The sequence below is a fragment of the Rhamphochromis sp. 'chilingali' genome (assembly GCF_963969265.1).
Source record: "Rhamphochromis sp. 'chilingali' genome assembly, chromosome: 19".
NCBI classification, from domain to species: Eukaryota; Metazoa; Chordata; class Actinopteri; order Cichliformes; family Cichlidae; genus Rhamphochromis; species Rhamphochromis sp. 'chilingali'.
The window spans coordinates 11,125,855-11,149,705 of NC_137946.1; the positions used below are offsets into that span (position 1 = coordinate 11,125,855).

At 41.3% G+C, this 23,851-nt stretch overlaps 2 protein-coding genes across 2 annotated transcripts in view; one reads left to right on the top strand and one right to left on the bottom strand.

Annotated features, from left to right (window-relative positions):
• Positions 1-3,401, top strand: spata22 (spermatogenesis associated 22). Its single transcript, XM_080866758.1, has 7 exons — positions 1-409; positions 671-808; positions 1,025-1,214; positions 1,515-1,884; positions 1,995-2,115; positions 2,215-2,312; positions 2,997-3,401. The coding sequence occupies exons 1-7, from the start codon at positions 370-372 to the stop codon at positions 3,186-3,188; spliced, it is 1,149 nt and encodes a 382-aa protein (XP_080722884.1). The 5' UTR covers positions 1-369; the 3' UTR covers positions 3,189-3,401.
• A 104-nt stretch (positions 3,402-3,505) lies between these two features.
• The window catches only part of lhfpl7 (LHFPL tetraspan subfamily member 7), a 134,353-nt gene continuing 114,007 nt past the window's right edge, over positions 3,506-23,851 (bottom strand). The window contains exon 3 of the mRNA XM_080867773.1: positions 3,506-6,005. Coding sequence (XP_080723899.1) covers positions 5,779-6,005 — 227 coding nt within the window. The 3' untranslated portion in view covers positions 3,506-5,778. The remainder of the gene's footprint in view (positions 6,006-23,851) is intronic.

Below are 23,851 nucleotides of genomic sequence, written 5' to 3' on the forward strand. Positions count from 1 at the left end.
CCTGTCACCGTAGAGTTTTGGCGCTTTCAGAGGTGCTGAATTTTCACTTCTGTTGTCTTCCTTTTTTTTGTAATACTTTGTCAAGTTTTCGCCAACAAAGACCTGGTCATTTATGTAGAATCTTCACAGAAAACGGTTTGGTTCTGTAAAAGCACGACACTTTGAACTTTCAGGCAGTAACTGTATGACTAGCTTAGCTTATTAGCTAGTGAGCCAGAGCAAGATAAATTAGCTTAGCTTACTACTTTCCAAGTTAGTTAACCTCCAGCGCTACACAGAAAACCAAGCTTAAGGTCTTTTTCTTTTACCTTTGTTTTCCCTGCTTAAAAAGTCCTGCCAGTTAAATAAACTTCAATCTAAGCAAGTACAATGAAGAGACAGGAAAACCAGGCGGCCAGGCCTACATCAGGTTGGTAAAAAATAAATAAATAATAACTTCACAGTCTGCACACCAGTGTATTCACCTCCACCTCATAGTCATTGATTTCTTTGACTCCAGCCAGGTTGTGTGATAGAGCGTTTGTGTATGGATAAGTGTAGCAAGCTGTGGAGTTTATCTGTACACAGTTAAATAGGTTAAATAATGAACAGTCAGTGAGTATGTGGTGTCATTAAGCATCATGATTCGCTGTGGTTCGTTCACTTGTCTTTCCTCTGCCGTTTTCTCCAGGCTGCCTCTCTGTGCCGCTCTTTAACCAGAAGAAACGAAACAGGGTTCCTTTGACAGCTCTTCCCTCTGAGAATGAATTCTTTTCCCACAGCGAGTACACACCAAACACCAGCTCAGCCATATCTCACAATCCAGCAGGTGAACTGTTCATTCTCTAAGCTTCTGCTTTATTTCTGACACTAGATGTCAGTGTATCCACAGAAAAATTAAACATGCTTTTAGGTATGCTTGAGTTTACATGTTTTTAGAACATTGGTTAGCATTGTAAAGTCATTTATATAACCCTTCACATCTACAGACAGAAGCTGTTGTTTGTTGTGATAGTTTACCTATGAGAATTGACCTTTTGTTTAGGTGCCTTTGGGTGTTACCAGGTCTCAGGTTCCCCTTCTGGTGTCTCTCAAAGCCAACAGTGGAACAGACAAAGCAACTCACAGTCTGCTCCAGCCCAGCAGTATGGCAGCAACAGACCTGCCCCTGGACCTGCCCCTTCAACTAGAGCCTATGGACCCATACCTCATCCATACAAAGCTAAAGAGAAAAGGTGTCGTTAACTGATCATGTAGCGTCTCTCTTTTCTTATAGCTCATGTATGTAGACTGCTAAAATATACCCACATGGTATTTAACTGGATGAATTGGTCTGTGATAATGACATGTGGAAAAGTTTTCAGAACCATGGATATTATCATTGCACTTCAAGGTTCTTGTTTAAGCTGTGATTTTATAGGCACTTAAATTAGTGCCTAGATGACAGAGACCAAAGAAATTCAAATGTTATCTTTTTAAAAGTTTAAAGCATGTCACGGGACTACTGTTTGTTGAATGCTGGGCTTTCATTTCAGCTCAGTGATGGGACAATCCAGCAACGCACTGGGACAGCAGGATTCCAGCTCTGTCATCAATTTCAGACAGAGCACATATCAGGGCCCTCGCAGTAGCGAGAGTGGACAAAGCCAGCCAGTGCCCCATACAGGGTTATCTCAGATGGGCCGGAAGTCATCTTATGGAACACCCAGTTTCACGCATCAGTATTCCCAGCAGTCTAGAGCTCTTCCTCCTCCAGTTCCACCACCCAGGAGGCAGTCTGCTAATGCTCCGGAGCCACAGAAGAACGCCTGGAAATTTACAAACAGCTTTGAGCCACTGAGATCCCCTTTTGAGGTTAAAATGAGCTCAAATCCACAAAACACTCTGCGACCAACTCCAACTCAGGTAGAAATTTATACAAAAAAAATGATATGTTTATGACAGGTAGCCACAAGTTTCAATTAATGTTTAATGCACTTTTGCTGAACCATGCAACATTTGTGTGTGTTGAGCAGGCAGCATTTCCAGTGAAACCAGCCACCGAGCACTCACTGAGGATCCTGACTGCAGTTATTGATGGCATGAGGCACTGGAGTCAGTTTAAAGACAAAGTGCCTTATTTATTTGAGATATTCGGTGAGCTGATTTGTTATCCCAGCTGTGCTCTCACTGGTTTTATTTTTATTTTTTTGAAGAAAAACACCATTAATCTGACAGGCTTCACTTCCCCCTCAGCTACTCTAGACTCTGCGGTCACAGTTGGTCGCTACGGAGCAAAGAACTTCCTCCTGAGAGATGGGAAGGAGGTTGTGCAGTGTGTCTTTTATGAAAATGTGAGTCGGGGAAAAAAATTCAAACAAATGTGGCTTGAATGTAAAATGAGTTTTACAGGGACAGTATGGTTCACAATACAGAAAAGGAAAGTAAAGCCTCTTTCATGGTCAGTTGCAACTTACTGCAACTTTAAAATTTAACATACTAACTGAGTCTTTCTCACTATGTGATGGTGGACTGTCTGGAAATGACCTTATGACCCTTCACAGATTGATGGGCAGCAACAATTGTTTCTCTAAAATCACTGCTGTGTGGCAACACACATCTGAATGGACAAACCTGCAAACTGCCAAAACGTCTGCTCTCACATACTGATGATCCATTGATCAAATCCATTTGATTATCAGCACTGGCTGCTACTTGCACTCTTAATTCCTTTGAAACAGTATTGGTGCACTTTCCACAAACTACTCCTGCATTTTATCTTAGTCTTCATCAAAAAGTGTAATATGTCAAGTGTTACTTTTTATCTGGGGTTGGATTTATCTGATTTTAGGATCTAATAGGGATCAGATATATAAAAATCTTAGAAATGAAAGAGGTTGTACTTTCTTTTTCAAAAAAGTGCATACAAGTACATAATCTTTACAAAGGCTTTTACATGTGCTGAAACCAGTTTGAAATGTTTAAACTGTTGCCAAAAATGAAACAGCACTGACTCATTTTTGACTCTGGTCCAACAGGAGCAGGTACTGCCCCGCCTGATCCGAGGTCAGGTCCATCGGTGTGTGGGTAACTATGACCGCAGTAAAGATGTCCTGATGTGTGTGTCTGTGAGGCCGGCTCTGCCTTCAGAGCTGAGAAATGCTCAGGAAGCTGTCAAAACCTGTGATGCAGAAATGCGGGCGCTGGTCAAATCACTCAGTGAAGTCTGAGCAGAAAAGCAGCAGCTGCAGAGCATACCAGTGTTCGGGTGTACGCAGGAGCCAAGCTCAGTGCTGTGTTCTCTAATTGGTTTTAGCTGCAAGCCCAAGTAGTTTTAACACTTAAACTGTTGAAGTTTTTGACCTGTAGAGGGTGCTGTTTCCATTCACTTGTATTTTATAAGAGCTGAGCTCATGCTTGTGTTCATGTTGTTTTGCGTTTATCCCTAAATAAAAAAATAATAATTTAACCAAAACCTAACTGGAAAGTAAAACCTCTCTTATTTTTTTTATAACTTACGAAATATTTTTATTACAAAGAAAATTCACAAAACAGCAGAACATTGTTTAGAGGTTAATTCAGGTAAAAGCAGACATGATGAGGTAATATCTCAAAATATATCTTTGAAAAACGGGGCAGTTAGGAATAACATGTGATATCAAGTACAGTTAGTTTATTTACAGTCAAACATCACAATGGAAAAAACCAAGAAATTCTACTCTAGCAAAAACAGTTTCACCAGTGCCGAGACTTTACACACAACGGTTCAACAAAGAGGGGAATAAGTCCAGTGCAGTCACGCCAGTCATTCCCACACAGTCGAGCACAGTATAAGGTCCAATACAATACCAACAGATGGCTCCTGATCTTTTGAATATGGCAACAAAATCACAGTAATTTTCTTCATGTCTTTACGGGAACCCAAATTTGGGAATTATTTCAAAAGTTGAATCCATTATCAAACTCCAACCCAATATTAAACACGAATACGCACAAACACCCACTAGAAAAGGGAGTCTAGCTTGATGAAGCTGGCAGTGTACGGGGACAGGATGCGGAGAAATGTTGTCCTTGCAACATGACAGAAATGGTGCCAACGCTTAAAAGGAGGAATGGATTGATAAAAACACACCAACACATTAGCTTATTTAAGGGAGGGAATTATTTTAAGCCACGTTTTCACATGAGCTCTGCAGAGATAACCAAAGTTCAGTTTGTACAGCTCCCTCCTCCACCACTCAAAATTTATTTTAAATCACATAATACAAGGATGCCAGGAATTAATCTGTTAGCTGCATGTCACAACCTCTTAATACAGCAATTCAAGTGATTTATCGCTTCCAGATAATTGGCAAAAACGTCTCAGGGCATAAGTACACTGCTTTTCCTTTTTTTTCCTCCCCTCCCTCTTCTCTCTCTTATTATCTCCAAGGATTCAGTGACATCTTTTTTTTCCACCAGAACATTTTCTCAAGTTAATGAGATCATACTGCATCAAGTACAGGAGTAACGCTGTGAGGGGGGAAAAAATTAGAATAAGAAATAACATCAGACAACAGGATCCAACATTTTTCAGCAGAAAAAAGATGATTACCTGATAATCGTATTAAACACTTGTCTTGGTTATGTTAAAAGGCACAAGTTGGTCAGATCATGTTTAAAATCTAGATCAGTCCCACCGTTGACGAAGCCCATCTTATCATGCATCTTTAGAGACAATTCCTGCACGGCCTTGCCTTTTGCAATAATTTTGTTCCTGAATTAAAATGTTTTCGTTTTTGTGTGTTGTAAGACGGAACAAAACGAGCGAGTTACATTACACGAAATAGATCTGAGGGGAAAAACATTGACAAAAAGGGATGCAGTATCTTATCTTTTTTTTTTTATCACAACACCATTCTGAAACAGCTACTCGTTAGTCATCACGAGTCGCCTCTTTGAAGAGACAGTTTTCCATTCGTCCTCACAGCAGGTCTGGTGCTGTGTGTTTTGTCCTGTTCTTTGCAGCAGCTACTAAAAAGCGATGTCTTCGAAAGCTGTGACGTCTCCTCGTCACCCACTGGTTCGCTAGCCTGGTCATAAAAACCGGGAGGCAGAAAAAGTCTGAGGAGAAAAAAAAATCCTTCAAAGCCTCAGCGTTCTCTCATTAAAGTGTTGTTCTGAAAGCTCAAACATCAGCTCGGTTAAATCCACAACGTATTTACAGTCTAAACACCCAGACACGCAGGTCCTGACGTGTGGATTTTTTTCACTTGATTGATCATGTTGGCTCTGTTTTCAAAATGTAATGTTTCTGAAAACCTCTTAGTGAAATATTATTCGATTGCTTGAGTTATACCGCCCCTTATTTTCATGCTTCCAGTCTGCATTGGAATGTTACATACTGTACGCTGACTTGTTTCTTACCATAAAAAAAAGAAAGGAAAGGAAATCCTAATATTTTTCATATTTGTTATGTTTGCAGTCATTTTCTCAGTTTCATCAGTCTTTGCATCTTCTGACTGCTTCATCTCCAAACCTGCCGGGAAGAAAACAGATGTGTCGAAGTGGAAAACACTAATCGTAACCGCAGAGTATTGTTACAGCAGAAAACTTCCCGTTTAAATTGACTGGATTAATAACGAAGAGATGCAGGAAGACGGTTTGTTTTCTTGTTTCTGCCGTCAGCTTTAGTTCTTGCTCAGAGGGGGCTTCCCAAGCAGCATCGTCTTTAAAACAAAAAAAACAACAACAAAAAAACACGATGCAGGTGTCTTCGTGTGACATTAAGCCCAGATTAGAGAGGATCGTCAGGAAGAGGAGAAGAAAAACAAGACATAACTATAAGAGCGTGGGCAGCGGGGTAGGGGACAGCTGCTCCTTCGGTGCATATTTAGCAAAAAAGGGCAAGAAGACGGTGAGCATGACTCCCACTATAGCCAGCATGTAGCCCCAGCCGATCTGGCACTCGCCAGCGTAGTAGATGTCAGAGTCTCCGCAGAAGGACCGGACCAGTGTGGAGTTCAGGCCGAAAGGGTACACCAGCAGTCCGGTCGCCATGATGAACACTGCAAAGAAGATACAGGACAAAACGCGTGAGACGGTGTACACTGCCTTATGAAGACTTGTGGAGCAAAGATTTAACACAAATGCATATGAAAAGCATGCCGATTTATGAATGTTTTCAATTTTAAAGGGGACCTGCTGTGCTTTTCCTTATTTTCTGTCATGCACACACTGTTGGTAAATGCAGATTCAAATAATGAGGTCAGCATATGTACATTTAATCTCTGTTAGCTGAAAGCTCAGGCTTCAGACTGCTCTAAACTCTTTGTTTCAGATGGTTTTCCCACTCTTGGCTTTGTGTGGAGTCGGCAAGTATGCATGTCGCCAACATGGTCGGTTCAGGTGCACGCAGAAGCCCCACCCACCTGCTGTTCAAACCTTCAGTTCAGAGCAGCGATTTGCAAACGTTTTACTGCATGGCCCACTTTTGGCTCAGACACACCAGAATCGTCCTTGCAACTATGTAAAATTGGAGTTTATTAAGTGTCCAGATGCCACAACACCCTCAACCTCTGGGTGATGATCACTTTTGATTGCAAGCGACTGTATATTTCACCTGTTAGGAGGCAACCGGTCTTCAACTGCGGTCCGACTCAGACTAACTACAGTCCCTCTTAGTCAGATTATTTTGATTATTTTAACATTGAGGATGATTTTGAACTGTTAGTCATGCAAAACTACAGACTCAAAAGTATAAAAATGTAGGAAATATTTTATATATAAAATCTCACTAAGAAAAAGATGTAGCCCTGCAACAGACTGGCAACCTGTCCAGGGTGTACAACACCTTTCACTCTATGGCTCTGTTCAACCCTAAACTGGTTAAAATGGATGGAGAGAATAGCTGTTTGTTTCTGACATCCCGATGGCTGCACATGGCATTGTATTGTTTGTGCACTTGTATGCCAAATGGGAACCACTTGGTGGCAGTAGAGATTTTACAGAAACAGTCTCTCTGTGATTCAAGTGTGCAATTTAGCTACTTCATCAGTGCTGAAGTGCCTCCATTTGCAGTAAGATTTTTGATTTGTTGCCATATGCTGCATATATAAAACTGAATCATGAGCTTGGACAGCTTTAAAAGTCTAACAGTGGCAGAACAGAGCTTTTAATGTATTGAACAACAAAAGCACAGATGACCTGTAATTGACCAAACCTTCCAGTGAGAAATGATTCATGTGTCCTTAGATCAGTTTGCACTCCTCGCTGTAAAGCTGTGGCGCTCCTTAATAAACAAAACTGTCCCCTTCTGCACTTTTGTGATGGTCAGCTTTCCGGCGACACTATCCTCGGCAGCAATGCAGCCAGAGAGTGGCTCACTTTTACAAATTGAGTCAAGTCTCCTAGCTCGTGCTGCCAAGCAGTTATCGACTGTGCTATGGGCTATCACTGCTGCTCTTAGTCATTCTGAGTGCCCACTGCATTTCCATTACAATTCCAGGTGTCATAGTTGTTTCAGGTTTGGAGCACTGGGTTACAGGAAAAGCTTGGATTTCTCAAAGTGGGTAGCTTTCTAGAAAGCTACAGCAAACATTTCTTTTATTACGCCAAATTGATTTTAGGAGATGTCAGTTTTTCTGCTTTCAAGGGCAGCAGTTTCATGGTCAGCGGGAAACAATGCTCATACGAGAGCTACAATGCAGGAGCTGTATGAGTATCAAATCGATGCTTTGTGTGGGCAGCAAACAGTTGCCATCAACAAGGATGAGGAGGGAGGAAGCTTGCAGTGATGCTTTAGTTGCACACTGGGGACTCTGGGAATGACTGTTGTGGAGGGGGAAAAAAACATCAGAACGATGAGAAGGAATCACAAAGAAGGGAGCATGAACAGGTCAAGGCGAGCTATCTCCTGAGTGTGGTTTGTCAAGCATCCCGTTGTCCCTCTCTCTCGGAGCTCAGCCGTCCCAGCTCCCCATGTGTTATCTGTGGGGGCTCGACACCTCAAAGCTAATGACACTTTAATGACCTTCTTTATCAAAGTATTCTCAGCTTTTGTGGAAGAAACACAAAGACACACACGTGTGTGTTTGCAACCCAAGGCTGCTTCTCTACAGCGCTGAAAATGATGGCATTCAGAGCAAACCTGGACACAAAGCCAGGGTGGGTACGCGAACAACAGCACTGCCTGCATTTCAAAGGAATGAAATCCAGGAAGCAGCGTCGAGTAAGTATCAGGTGAGCAGAATGAGGGCTGGATTTTATCAATAAGACCAGGACAGAATGCGGCTAAGTGTCTGGATCAGATAAGCTGCAGCCTGGGCTGACTCCATCTCTGCGAGTTTTTAATGAGGGATGAGGAAAAAATCTGCCAAAAGAAAAAAGCAACTTAATTCAGAGAATAACTAAAAATGAATCAATTTGTCTTTTAAATCTAAAGCAAAGAGAACATCTTAAGAAGGGCTTCCAGCAATTTTACACATCAAAGTCTGTGTACAACTTTACGACTCCATATGTAAAAACAAGAGCTGGGAAAAGCTGGAAACTGAGAGGATACAAAGCCTCCTCAACTCGTACCTTGGACATAAGTGAGCTTCTTAGAGCTTAGAGGCTTAGAGCTAAATTTGCTGCCAACACACACCAAAATCTCTCACCCCACCAGTTGCATTGTGGGTATTAAAGGCAGCAGGTTTTTGTCAGTGAAGAAGAATGGGATGCATTGAAAGCAGCGTCACTGTTTAATTCTTTGTTTTAATTCATTTCTAACCCAACTGCACAGACTGAACTCTATGCAGGGTGAATAATGTGGACTAATCATGTCTGTGTAAGAAAAATTACACAATCTTTTAGATTGCACTGCAGCGTGGAAGAGCTTAATTTCAAAGGGGTCTTACACGCCTCAGTGGTCTAATCCTATGAGGAATGGACAGTGTGATATAAGAACCTGACATGACACCATGATGGCTTGCAAAGAGGCCGAACATTTTCATTGCATGCACAACTAGGAAGCCTCCTTAACGTGGCAAACTGAACACATCTGAGCTGCTGGTATAATGAAGTAACAAAAAGCAATCGCATAAAAGCAGAAAACTGAAAACTCTCTTGTTATTTAGCTCAGATACAGGGATTTTAATGAGCTGTGCAATGTTGCCCTTGAGCTGTAAAAGGCCAACTTCATTCACCTCCTTGTACCCCCAAGTAGCAGACTGTTTACAATCAACCCATAGTCAGCATTTGTCGGAGCAGAAGATGGCATGGAAAGACCGGCTTAGCCAGGCCTTCTTTCCCAGGGAGAGGAATAAGAGTGAAAAGGCGTAGAGAGAGTGTGTCAGTCCCAATCAGATGAGTGCTGCTGAGTATGCGAGGCTATCATAATAACTCAGAGATGATGAGACAGTGAATCGTGGAAGGGCTTCAAGTCACTAATGTGTCCCAGTTTCATTGCAAACGTTCCAGAGAGACTCAAAAGAAGACCACGACAAACTTTAAAGGGTAAGATGGCAAAACTCCCACTCGCTGCATTCACTTTAACCAATTAGACCTTTGTCTTATTTCAAAGTAACGAAAAAAAACCCCAAACACTCAAATCTGATATTTGGTTAGAAGCAGGTACTTCGCAACAAACCAGTGCTTATTATTGTCCCATTCATAATGCTGCCCTTCAGAATACTTGCACTCATATTTGTCTTTTCTTTAAAAAAAAAAAAAAAGAAGAAGAAGAAGAACGAAAGGAAAAAGTGTCCTTGGAAAACTCCGTGCGTTCTGTTTCTCATGACTGCCAACTTGCCTGACTCTTCACTTCATTAGCTTTGAAGTGGGTGCAGAATTCAGACAGAGGGAGTAAAATAACGATTAGGAGAAGCCAAAGCAGCCAGAAGCATCGCAGAGCACTACACTTCATTGTTCCTGAAATCTGGCCTGGTTTCACAGGTAGCTACAAGGCTGCGGAGGCCTTTGTGTAGACTAATAAACAGCAAATACCTTTATGTGCATTCTTCTTTTTTTCCCTATGAAGGTTTGTGTGTGTGTGTCTACAGCAAAGGTAGCTGTAGATGAGGGAAACAAAATTAAATAAAACAGATCAGAACGTATTGTACTGCCATACAAAGATTCGGTATAGCTTCTACCAACTAAATGAACTAAATTAACCTTGAATCTCTTTCTCAGTGGTGTAGCGAGAAATGGAAAGCTGCTCCCAGGGACGGTGAAACAGGTTCACAGCGGTGCGAATGAGAGAAAGAGATTGAATGGGATTGTGGGGCAGGAAGGTGTGTGATAACCTGGCACCCAAGCGTGACACTGAATCAGTTTCATCACAGACCCCTAACACAGAAATCACTGGCTTAGTTCATATGCCATATTTACGCGTGGATGCCTGAGTTCAGCAGATGAAATACGAAATCTACTATTGTCAGAAAATGTCAGAAAAATCCAATATGCCGTAGTCCCAGACATTCATACACACTGCATCTAATGTAGCATTATTCAATTTTATTCTTCCCAAGATACAGCTAATAAAAATCCAGCTCTGTGACTTCAAACTCCTTTTCATTACAATACAAAAGGTCTGTGCTTTGGATCAAACTGCATTGCCACTGTTTGCTTACTTTCATAACTTTATTAGCAATGGGAAGGGCTGAATGAAACACAACAGGAAATGGGTGGCTCTACTGTGGATGGAGCGCTCAAGCTTTGCTGTGGTGTCACGTGCGTGTTCCCTCTGGCAAAAAACGACATAAAATAGAATATATTAAGTGCAGTGATTGTTTTCACCCGGGCCCAGGCGGAGAGACGTCTGTCTACAGTAGGAGTCCAGTAAAACCTGGTCAGCAGTAGCATTGTACTGAAGCTGTGATTCACTGTCTATATACATGGAATTGTTGCAATTACCTTAAGATCAAAGGGGATATGTGCAGTCATCAGCTTAGTTCATTAACATGCTGTCTTAGCGTGCACTTCTCCAGAAGTCAGGCGCTTTAAATTGTTTTCTAAAAAGAAATGAGGAAGAACAAGACACAGTTAAAAAAGAAGGCTAGGCCAGGCTATGCAATGTGGATTCAAGCCTCTCAGCCAGTAAAGAGGAAATGGAATACATTAGAATAGACTAATGTCCTCCTTATCTTCTCTGACCTACAAGCGGGACAGGCAGTCAGGTGGAGACCACCCGCTCCAGCGGGACGAGGGCAGTCAGACGTGTAAATACAAAAGCATTAACAGAGGCAGCACAGAGTCACGCAGGCACCTTTGGGTGTCACCAGCACCCGCTGCTTCCTCTTCCTCTCCCGCTTCCCTAAAGAAACTTCTTATCTAGCTGCTGTCCAAACGTTATCTGGCGCTACCGTTCACTTCAAAAGACACATGAAAGAAGTCACACATTAAGAGTGTGGCCTCGCATGCCCACAGGCCTGTTTGATGTCACATTAACTTGCAAGAAAAGAGGGTGAAAAGGAGACATTTTTCATTTTTGTCATGTTCTGAATTTTTTTTCCAAGTAAAGTTGCGGGAAAAAGAATCTTGATTTGCTGACACACGGCTCATTTGTTTGCCTAGTGGCAGAAAAAGATTAGAACTGTTGCTGTAGTAACTTCCCCTGCTGTGGTGGTCATCGTATTTCTCCCTCTTTTCTTCTTACACAATTTTCCATCATTAGAAAGAATGAGCTGATCTCTGTCTGGTCCCATGTAGAAACAGCAGCCCAGATGTGATCAGGCATACCGATGTAAATGAAATACCGTACTGATATACAAGCAACAGCCCAGACCAGTAAACACTGTGACCCACATACACACCCTTACGCAGAGTATATACTATTATGTATAGATGTTAGCATGTACGAAAATATTAGTTTAAGCGGGATAATGTAGGCACAGTTTGTATTGGCTGGAAATGTGTGGCCCACAATAAAAGCTTAACAAAGGGCAGTGCAGAAGTGTTGCGCATCTCTAGGAAATTGCCTTTTCACTAGCTGCACACAAGGAGTATTTCCATTTCCCCTCCTATTTACAGAGAATAGAGATGGAGATAGATAATTTCTATTCTCTCTCACACACAGAGGACACACTTTTCCTCTCCCAAAAGGAAGTAGAAGGCTGTCGAACACATGGATGTGACTGTGCATTAAAGAGAAACCACAGAGAGTCGAGTGTGTGGTGTGTCATGGCCTTCCTGTTGATCTGTGTTTATTGTAATCCTTACTTCTTAGAGCTGTACTACCAAACAAGTTCACCACAGTGAGGCTTTCATTGCATTAGCTGGCATTAGCTGGTCTTACAGCGACAGTTAACAACTTTCTCTGTTAAGCTGCGATTTCTGCTTCAGGTCGTGTGCGCGCTGACATAAAAATGGGTGCTTTGCTCCTCTTTTGCATGCATTGATCCCCATAAGTGACGCTGGCTCCAATCAGAGATGTTATTGGCTGATGATGATGATGATAAAAAGGTATAAAGAACATCAAAAACAAATTTGAAATGCAACACTGTAGCAAAAACGATGAGAGATCAATGCTGCAGAAAATGGCACAGAGCGGTAAAATTAAGATTTCAAGTAAACTGTTTTATCGCTGAGTGTGCTCTCAGTGCTGCTGCTTCTTTCTAAGGTGGCGTGCACGTTACAGATCTGAAACTTTACACTGGATACATTGTAACATGTAACTGTCCCACAGCCATAGCCCGCATCTCCTATTTCATCAATAAAGGAGACGTGGAAAACGGTTTAATTTGTCAGCAGCTCAAAGTGAAATTAATTAGATTTATTAAATGGGTATTCTTTACATGTGCTCTGTTTTCTAGTAACTGCAATTCCAGCAGTGTAAAAGATATTTAGCAGCAGATTAGAATCAAGTATAACAACATTTGATACATTTCCTAAATCACTAGATTAATACACACGCATTCCCCTGACAATGCAGTTCTAGTAAGGTACAGCATAACAGCCTGCACATATAAAACATATTCCCCTAGCACAGGATCTTTATCACACTTAAACTCTGCTGTTAATAAAAGAATCTGTGAAAATGTGGCTCTTCCAAACAATTTTAAACCAAAACTCGCAACATAATCTGCTACCAATCAGCACAAGATTCTTTTTCTCAGCTGGGAAATCTACAACATAGCCACAAACCCTCTGAAGGCCTACGACATAACATGTGCGCCTTCCTAGAACTGTAACTACATGTGTTGTTGACGCAGGCTGCAACTGATTGGTCTGTTTGCAGTAATGCAGATTCTTCCTGTGCATTTCCACAGTTTATTCATTTATCCGTGAGAGAATTATACACTTTATTACCTCAATATTCAGAATAATAACCATAGTATCAATATGGGGACTTCTAAATGGACTCATTCCTGGAAGATGATTGCCTAAACGATATGAATAATTTAGTATTGTACAATAATAGTGGGGGAATGTACAAATACTCTTTGAGAAATTGTCTTTATTTTCTTTCTGTGAGTAAATAAAGTACCCTTTTCCCCACTTAACCTCTCTGCCAATCAATTTCCATTTTATCTGCACTTGGGTCCACTTCTTTTGTCTCATTGCACTTTGAGTTGATATTTGGAAGCGTATACAGACTAACACAGATGCTCCACCACAGCGTTACGTACACTATCTAAACGTGCATGAAGTCTTCTCCATTATTTTGCCCCCTCGGTGAGCTCAAGGTGACGAATTGTAGCGAGGAAGATGAAAGTTTGGGAGTTGTTGGAAGTCGAACTGTGCCAGCAATGAATCTCCAGGTAGTCAGCTGGGACCTGGCGAAGCGTGGGCATAAACAGCAGGGACTCCATCCTAATGTGATGAGCTGTGCTCTAGTCTGCACACAGCCACGTTGATAATTAAGCTCAGTGAGCCTCTGGGAAATTATGCTAATGATGTTCCTCCAACTACCTACATATCTTGAAATGTTTGGCTTAAGGTGATCAGAGCGGCGAGTAAAAAAAACGCAACTCTCTAATAAATGTTTCTGAAACAGGTTGAGACAGAGAGGAAAAGAGGGCAGTGACAGAAGATGAGATGAGCGGTTGCCATTTTGTTTAAGACTTTATTTTGTTTAAGCAGAAAAGAATTATAGTTCACAAAGAAGGGGAAGAAATAAAGGGATGCAGTGGTGGAAAGGACATTTTCAGCTAGACCTGTGATTTACTCAGAGGCAACACCCAGAACAAAGTGAAGCAAGAAGAAAGCAAATGGTACCTTTAAAACCAAAAGCTGCCACTTTTCACAAAAAATGATTAAAACATAAGTAAGGGAAGGGAATCGGTTCGCTTGGTACAGCTTGATTTTTAGTTGCCACACAGAGGTGAGACAAATCTCTCTTTGAATGTCTTGAGGAGATATACCTGTCAGAGTACGTGTGAAAGAGAGTTTTTAAAGAGCAAACTAAACCATTTTTACTGGAAATTGTCTACAATTGTCACTGGAGGCAAAAACCTGTTGACCTTGAGAGCTGCACAAAAAGAAAAAACAGTGGGAGCGCAAAGGCAGAGAAAGCAGACGAGGAAATAAAATACAGGGAGTTGGGAGAGATTAGCTGGGCAATAAAATAGCTTCTGCTATCTTTAGAGTGAGCAGGCCTGCCTGTGTACTGGTCAATCCCAGCCCAGTAATGGGGCTCTTTATCACTGAGCCATTCAGTCTCTGCTGCGAGCTCGAGACTGCAGAGGTGGTTCAAGCCCTCTAACCGCAATGTATCTGGGCATGTAAATATTTTGTTGGAACTCATAGAGACTTAAAGATTCTGACATGTTCAAGCATTATGCAACTTGGAGATAATGTTAGATGATTAGGTGACGCTTTCAATATCTGTGGGATACTGTGCATCGCATTAAATATAAGACATCACTGCTTTGTACTGATACTACATTCTATCCATCCATTTTCTTAAGAGGTTACCTAACTTAGGGTCACGGGTTGCTCCATCTGCTCACTCTGGCTTAAAGGTGGGCATTATGTGTATTTCCATCCATCCATCCACCGATCCATCTACTTTCTTCACTTATCTAATTCAGGGTTGCAAAGGGGCTGGAACCTATCGCAGCTGTGATAGGGCAAGAGTCGGGGTACACCCTGAACAGGCCGCCAGTCTGTCAGAGCTAACATAGAAAGACAGGCAACCATTCAGACTCACATTCACACCTATGGTCAATTCAGAATCACAACTTAACCTAACCCCATGAACTGTTATTCATAATCTGTATTAACATTTCTTATCTTATACTGGGCCTTGGTGCAGCCCTTCAGTTAATCCTCTGAAAGCTATTTTAGAACCCCTCCTCTGTTTGTGATTGGTTGCCCATCACAAACAGAAGGTCTAAACAGCAGGTGTGTGCCTGAGATAAGCACACGAGGCCCCGTCTTGCTGACATCCTACAGGCCAATAGTAGGACAAAGCTGTCTGAAATCAAGTGAGAGTGATCTGAAGTCTGAGCTTTTAGATCAGGAGGGTTAGTTGTACACACGTGCATTTATGGGGGTAGTGTCAAATATTGCATCTTTTCAGGTATTTTTTCTTTTTGTTGTATTTTGTTTTCAATTTTGGGATTGCTGTAGAAATTTGTTGTTGTTGTTTTGAATGTGAAAATATAATTCAGTGTGGGTGTCTCACATTCCTCTCACTCACTGCAGTAATCACCTCACTGTTGCCAACTTTGTCACAAGTATGATAAATTTCATAGCCACTTAGCCATTTGTATTTTTATTAAAAGAAGAATAGCCAAAAAAAAAAAAAAAATCTGGACAGTGCTGCTTTACAACTGAACTCTCAAAAGGACATCTCACACAATTTCCTTGTTTGTGTACAAACTTGTCAAAAAACATTGTTGTGGTTTTTATTTCTTCCTCTGAACCAGCAGTGAGACAAAAAGGAGGATATATGTGTCTTACATCTTTCTCTCTGAGCGAACATTCAAAATAAAGCATTTGTCAGCCAATCTGGTGGTTAGAAAATTTGCTGTTGATTACCACCAAACCCCCCTGAGCCCGGTAAATGGTATTCAGGACAGAACTATAATTATCTGTTCCTTGAGAAAGCAAATAGACATACTTCTGAAAACAAAGAACAATTTTTTTGAGAGGCTTGATACGTCTTAGTAGTAAAGATGAATCAAATATCTGCTAAAAACATATTAGTGGCCGAATAACTGGAGGGAAAAAGCACCATTACTGTTAAGTTTTGCAAAACAACGATAAAGTAAATTAAAGCCAAGAAAGAAAGAATCAAATGCTTAAAAAAAACCCCACAAACAAACAAACATACGAACAAAAAAAAAAAACCTGACAGCCGGGCAGCAATTTCTTCCACAGCCTCCAAACAAAGACCATTTCCAGCATGTGTCTCTGAGCTCCCAGTGCATGCCGAACCATTTGAACTCATGCTTATGACTGCAAATCTTCATCCTGGGAGCACTGTAGCGATGACACACGAATCTCACACACTGCACCCAATCTATCATCTTAATTACTTCCATTTCCATATTGCCATCTATTTTTTTATGTGGCAAATGAATTTATACGTCAGACAAATTGCTTGTCCTTGACTTGCTTATCAGTTATGTGGCAACCCATGGCGCACATGGGGCCATGTCAGCGGATGAGCTAACCAAACGTAATCCGTCGCTCAATCCATCCATGCCACCTTGCAGATTGGGTATGCACAGGAGACAAAGTACCTCAAGAGTGTGGTGGGGAAAATAAATAATAATAATGCAAGAGATAAAGTGGTGACTGGATTGAAGACATTAATCAACTATGAAAGGTTGTGTTTAACAGGAGGAATAAGTCATTTAAGAAACAATGGACTATCTAACGAAACCTGAAGCTATGTCCCTGCGCTAGGCTGTTAAAGGTGATGTCTGTATGTGTGCGCGCGTATGTATATGCCTGTGTGTCTGACATTAGCCCAGTGATTGTGTTGACAGTCTCTAAGCCCTAAGCGAGACGTCTCCTGGGCTCAGTAACTGCCTCAGGTTCAACAGTGAATGTCAGCGGTGAATGCTAGAATGACCCTGTGACATTAGTAGGTACACTGCATAGCCAGCTCAGCTGTCAAGCCACAGTTCACGTCTGTCGGCCACGGTGATAAAATGAAAGGTTGAACACAACACACCACAATGACTTGAATGCCATTTGTAAAAATAACGTTTTCGGTTACTAACTGTGAAACCGGGTCAACTTTACATGACCGCAAAAGAACAAAACAGATGAGACACACAAAACAACCACAGAGACAAAATAACAAAGAAACTAAACAGCTAGATGCACAGAGAAGAACTACAAAGACATAGAAAATGTCAGCAGAGAGATGCAAAACAATCACATAGAGAGACTCAACAAACACATGGAAACAAATTAGTTATAAAGAGACACAACATGAGAACAGAGAGAAGCAAAACATCCAAAACAGCTAAATGTAAAGATGCAAAACAACAAAAAGAAAGACAAAAGACACAGAAAACTATCAGATATGCGAAAGACTCACAGATAGACAAAACAACTAGAAAGAGAGGTAAAGCAAGCAGATGCAGACAGAAAATTCAATAGAATTTTATATCTCACCAAATCACAACAACAGTGGCCGCAAAGCAGTTTATACTGTAAGATAAAGACCCTACAACCATACAGAGAAAACCCCAGCAATCTCCCTATGAGTAAGCATTTGGCAACAGTGGGGAGGGAAAACTCTCTTTTAACAGGAAGAAACCTCTGACAGAACCAGGTTCAGGGAGGGGTTGAGGGGTTCAACGATTTTTTTTTGCGATTAGTCAACTAATCAGATCATCATCCATTGGACGTAAAACGTACAGCTTATTGCACCAGCAGCATCTGCTCTTATATAACTATCATTAGCTTACAGCTTTAAGTGTTTAAGGTCTGTGCTAACTAAAAATAAAGACAAGATGATAGTTTATTAAATTTTAATGAAATCTGCAGATTGTTTCGGTGAAGTTTAATAAACTCAGCCGTCTGCTGCTTGCTATCTAAAATATAACAGGACACCGGAGTAAATTCTGGAGCATCTCACACTTCTGATAATCAGCTGTCTGCTTGACGTTTATTCAGCTGTGTAAAAACTATAACTTTAATCTCAGCCAAACCGATTTACTCAGTAACAAATAAAATACTAAAACAAAAAGCCAAACAATAAAATTTTTAAGTTATCTAAGTGACTTATATATCATGTTTAACCTGAGTAGTGAAAGACAGCGGTGGGTTTGAAAATGATTTGCCGGGAGTCCGGTGTTCTCACCGGCTCTAGTGAGCCTTGCCCCCGGCTAGCTATCTCCGAAAACGTCGGAGCGCTTTTGAAAATATGTGGTGTCCTGATAAACTGAGCAGATATTTGAGGTTTACACAGCTACATTCTCGCCTGAAAATATGTTAAACGTTTATTTTGTGACCCAGAAAGAATAATAAGAGTAAAACTAACTAGCTGCCCCCATTGTTAGAAAATGAGCTGGGCCCCGCTATGACACATAGCGGTGTCTGGGACACAGCTTCTTCTTCTTCGGGGTTTAACGGCAGCTGGCATCCTTGTACATGCAGTGCTGCCATCTTCTGTTTCAGTCCGTTATTACACTCTTAAATCCTACTACTTATTGCTGCGTCTTTTGTGATCTTACAAAGCTTCAAACGACGCGTCGACTAATAAATTAGTCGTCGACGATTTTGATAGTCGACGTAATCGTGACTAGCCGACTAATCGTGGCAGCCCTAAAAGTGATGCAAAAAAACAAAAAGGAAGACAACTAAAAAGACAGAGAAAACATCAGAGAGAAGAAAACGCTCACAGAGAGACAAAACAACAACAAAGAGAAGTAAAACAAACTGATGAAGACAAAATGACTACAAAGAAACAAAACTACAAAGACAGAAAATGACAACAGAGAGATGCAAAACAACCAAAAGAGGGTCAAAAGTTAAAAAACAAAACAGCTTGATATAAAGTGATGCAAAACCAAGAAAAAGAAAGAGAAAGCAAAGGCACAGGAAGTGTCGGAGCGATGCAAAACAACCTCATAGATAAATACATGCATAGAAAGGTAAAATAATATAAGAGATGCAAAACCATCATATATCGACAAAAATCACCACAAAGAGATTTAAAAACAACCACATATTTTTAAAAAAAGGATGTATATCTATTGTTAGCAAAGTTACAAACAGTCATTGGATGACTGTACCGGTGTATCTATTCAAACCTCACCACTAAGCAGCATCAAGGACAGTCGTTTAATTTTATTGTACTTCTTAACAAAAGCTTTTATTGACTCACTGGATCTCGTTGAATAAATGTATAGTATATTTTTACATAAACATGCATCCAGCCCATTTTTGTCAGACTACATTTTAGAACTCACAACCCCCCCACAGAACACCACAGGTATAATGAAAAGTGCAAAGTGCATGAATTCATTAGGTGGAGTACGAACAGAGTACTTATTTTCCAATTGACTGCTGCACACATTTTTCAAATAGCAGAATGTATTTTAAATGACTTTCCTACGTCCTGGGGTTAGAGAGCTCGCTCTATGCATAGACGACCCAGCAACCCAAGTGAGAAAAAGTGAATTTAAAAAAAGAGAAAGTGCCACAGGAATTCACCTTTGTTGTGGAAATTAATGTTGCATCCACAGTCAGTTTTTTAAAAGTGTTGCCTTGGCAGCACGCGGTTTACTAAGGAGCCGAAAAGAGAAAGTGGATCAGTATGAATGTGATGTGCACAAGGATGCTGTAGACAAAAGAAAAGCAAGAGCCCTGCACCTGGGCCCAGTAACTATTTATGAGCTGCCATTAATCAGTTAGTGTGTGCGTTTTGAAATATAGCCTCTTTGTGTTGCTTGTGGATTCTGCACGTGGAAGTAATAAATGGGTGCTCCTGTGTATGATCTGTGTGTGTGTGTTTGTATTACTGCATGCACCTCTCTCCTTTTGTTGCTTTATTTCAATAGAAAAGAAGTAAAATAGGGGAAAAAATGGACCTGATGTGCTTAAAATGCGTTTTAACTACTACTGGCTATTTTATGCAATATTAAGGGGCTTTTACAGTGATGAAAATACTTTCTGTTCTGAGGATCAGTGAAAGCACAGTGCTGTCTGTTTAGCAGGTGGTATGTCGGCTGTGGAAGCTGTGTCTGCACAATCTATGTTTGGCCTTGGTGTGCAGAGACTAACTGAGTGAAACATAGCTGGTTGCAAAGCTCTAAAATATACTGATGTGTGCTTGTTTTTTGTATTTAAAACAAAAAGTTCAGTTAGGCTCAGCTTCGAGGCCGATGCCGCCTGTGCACACGGCTGAGGCAGGATGCTTTCTTCAGAGGAAGTGTCAGCCTCGCAGCACAGAGGAGGCCCGTGTCCTGCTCCATGGCACCGTCCTGGGTGATCATTATCTGACGATATATAGAAACCTTTATGAAGAGTGCAGGATACAGCTGGGTGTGTTTGATGGGGCGGCAGCAACATAATGAATCCCTACAGGAGACACGGGGGCCCTGCTGTGCTGCTGTAATGAAGCGCTGGCCTGCCATCCCTCCCTGACACACTGGCATTAAGGAAAAATGGAAACCATTACCTTCAGCCTTCACCACAGTGTACCAAGTGGGAGGACCTGGAGCAGGCTTAGATGTGTCTGTGTATTCGTGCATGTTTGTCGGTCAGGAATAACAAACAGCTAAGGCATAGACGAGACACAACAGGGGATCCACATCAGACAGGATTCATAAAAATACAGCTGAAAATTTGACAAACTATTGAAAAGTTAAAACCAAAGAAAAGGATGCTTTTCCATAACTGTTAACTTCTACAGGCGTATTTGATTTCAGACATGTGCAGCAGATATAACAGACAGGATTTTAAAGAGGGTTGGATGGACATTCCAGCAGAAAGTCTCTACAACTGCCCAGGGATCTTAACAGCTTTCTTTGTGTGTGTTGCGTGTCTCAGTAGCCCCCCACTAAGCTTATCCTTGCTTCAATGCGTCTTATTAGGAGTAGAATGTCTTTGTTTGTTGTGGATTTCTAACCGGGTAAACAGACTATGCTTTTCAGCCTTGTGCATGTTACAATTTCTCACATTTCAGGGTTGCATCAAGAGTCTTTTTTTCAAGTGTTGAAATTCACAAAGGCCCATGGGAACGAGAACAAAGGGATTTTTCTTCTTAATACTCTGCAAATGGTATTTTGTGGGCTGACTTCTTAAAAGTAAAAAGTCAGTTGTAATGGCTGTGTCCTCCACTGTTGGCTGGTCTCTCAAATTGGAGTGCCACTGGCTGGAGACCATTTGATCAGCAGATCTCTGGGATCAAGTTCATTACAAGAGAAGGAGCACCACAGCAGCCTGCCACAGATGAAGCCTTTAGATTAGATGGGCTTTTCCCTTTCGCTCTGTAGTTCCTTCCTCTGTCTACCATTCCTGCTTGCCTCTTTCAGTTAAAAAAAAAATGTTGCACAAAGGAAATCGTGCAAGTTCTTGGTAACAAATGATTAGTAATATCTAAAGTGTTTTCTGGTGGCTTACAGGGTTGCAGGAGCAAATCTTTGATTTTGTGGGAGCTTTAATCACCAGATTTAGCCACTTAATGTTAGGAATAGGTAAGAAAAATCAACACTGGAAGTAGTGCTCAGAGTCCACAATTGGTTCTTTGTGTAAAAGACAGTACAGTTACTTGAAATATTTCAGAAAAAAACAGGCAGGGAAAGTCTGTGTTCATAAAAAAATAATAAATAATGATCCTGTGTAGTATTCATCTAATCTGCAGCTCTGCAGTTTACATCTACCATATGCAGTATGTTGTGATTGCCAGTGTTTCAGAACGATGCCGATGCAGAAGCATCTACATCGAGTTAAATTAACCTTTTTGAAAAACTCTAAATTGATTGGTTCATGTCTGGATCGTGCTGACCAATCAGAAGCGTTGCTAAAAGTTCTCTATATTCAATAAGAAGAAGTATTAGGCAAACACTGCTGTATTGCTAACTGTAACTTCTACATCCCTTGTTCCTGTCAAGTAGTTTGTAAGAAATATTAGGGTATAAGGGGACAAAAGGAAAGAGTCAATGAGAAGGAATACTTTGTAATGTTTAGAACTATTTAAAATCCTCAGTGCCTAATAAATAAAGAATTTAAAACAAAGACAGAAGCCGTAATCACACTGTGAATCAAGCATTTATTCCATTAGAGGAGGCCAGTATCTGTTTGAGAGTTTGTTTTACAAAAGGCTCGATTACGCAAAGTGCATAAATGTAAATGTATTAACAGCTTAGCAGGAGGAGAAAGACCCTATTAGGTGATGCGGCATCAGCACATACTCGAGGTTACGCTATCAGTATTCCAGTCTGTTTGAGACTCATTTAAGTGTCACTTCCTCTGAAGTTTAAGATCTAATTGTTTCTTCTTCTTTGCTACATTTCTGTTTCATGGTCTTTGTAGTCAGTTTTATCTTCCTTTGGCTTTTTCAATCTTTGTTCCTTTCCTCAGTGACTTCCCCATCTGTGTGTTTACTCTTCATTCTCCTTTCACTCACTTCCTGTTTTATTTTGAACATTATTTCCTCTTGTGGCTTTCCGTCCATCCTTTGTTTTTGTTTTTTCCCCACTCCTTCATGTCGACTGAGTTCACTTCTTATTCCTGTGTTCTCCCTCAGCCTGTCAGATCACTGTTGTGACTCCCTCAAGTCTCAGTTTGACTCCCCGGTCTGGCTCCTTTGTACCTGGATTTGGACTTTTGGTTTTATGTTTCGGACCTCCTCTCTCCGAGCTGCTGTATACATTACATTTTTGCCACTGTTGCCATTCTGTCTTCTATGGTGTCTGCAGCTGGGCCCACACTTGATTACTCCCTCAAAGCAATGCATTTAAATTGACTTGTAAACAGTAATTTACTGGTTACCATTCAAATGCTCTTCGCATACTATATAAGCAGTCATTGTGGGAATGACTTTTCTACAACCCATTAGTAACCATGAAATACGCGTATAAATTATTCACCTTCTTTAATACCACAAGTTCTAATATTTTCACTTTAGAGGCGATGACACATGATGCACGGAGCGCTAAAATAATTGCATTTGCACACACTGCATCACACTGAGAATTTAGGTGCCTTTCACTCTTCAACCTTAAAACCGTTTGCTTTTGCATCTCTTACATTTTTAATGAGCCCTGCCTCGCTCTGTCAGCAACGACTGAGACAGACAGGTGCACACACACATGTTTTAATGACATCTCTTTAAGTGCTGTCCACTCTAGTGGATAAGTGACTTTTAGCAGTTCCCCCTCAGCCTCACCCTGCATCATCTCTTTGGTCTTCTGAAGTTTGTTGCTTAAAGGAAGAGAGCTCATCCTGCTCTTTAATCACCCACATATCATATTCTCTTTGATCTGTGGAGCCAATCAAAAATTTACCTCCACCCTGGCAGTGCGGATAAATGCCTCCCATCTCTCCTTTAATCGATCACACGCTTTCAGATCTGTAAATGAAGGTAACAAGGATGACCAGAGAGGTAATCAAGACGACCACTGAGACACGAGGGAGAGGAGCGCTAATGCAGTGAGAGCAGTCAGAACAGTGGTGGCTCAGCTGCTCTCACACACACACACACACACACACACACACACACACACACACACACACACACACACACACACACACACACACACACACACACACACACACACACACACACGGCTGGGCGACATTTGACCCTTCTTGGGAGCAGAGTAATACCAGTCTGTCGCACTCTCCTTTATTTAATCCTTCGTCTTTCTCCCCGTCGCACACACACACATGCAGGGCTTCAGTGGTCAGGGTCAGAGAGTGACCTCGGTCCACTGAGGCGTGACTCTGGGGCTTAATCACACATACTTATTGTCTCGCCCTCTGAGCCTCCATCGCGCCAAAACTGACAGCTTGAAAGACG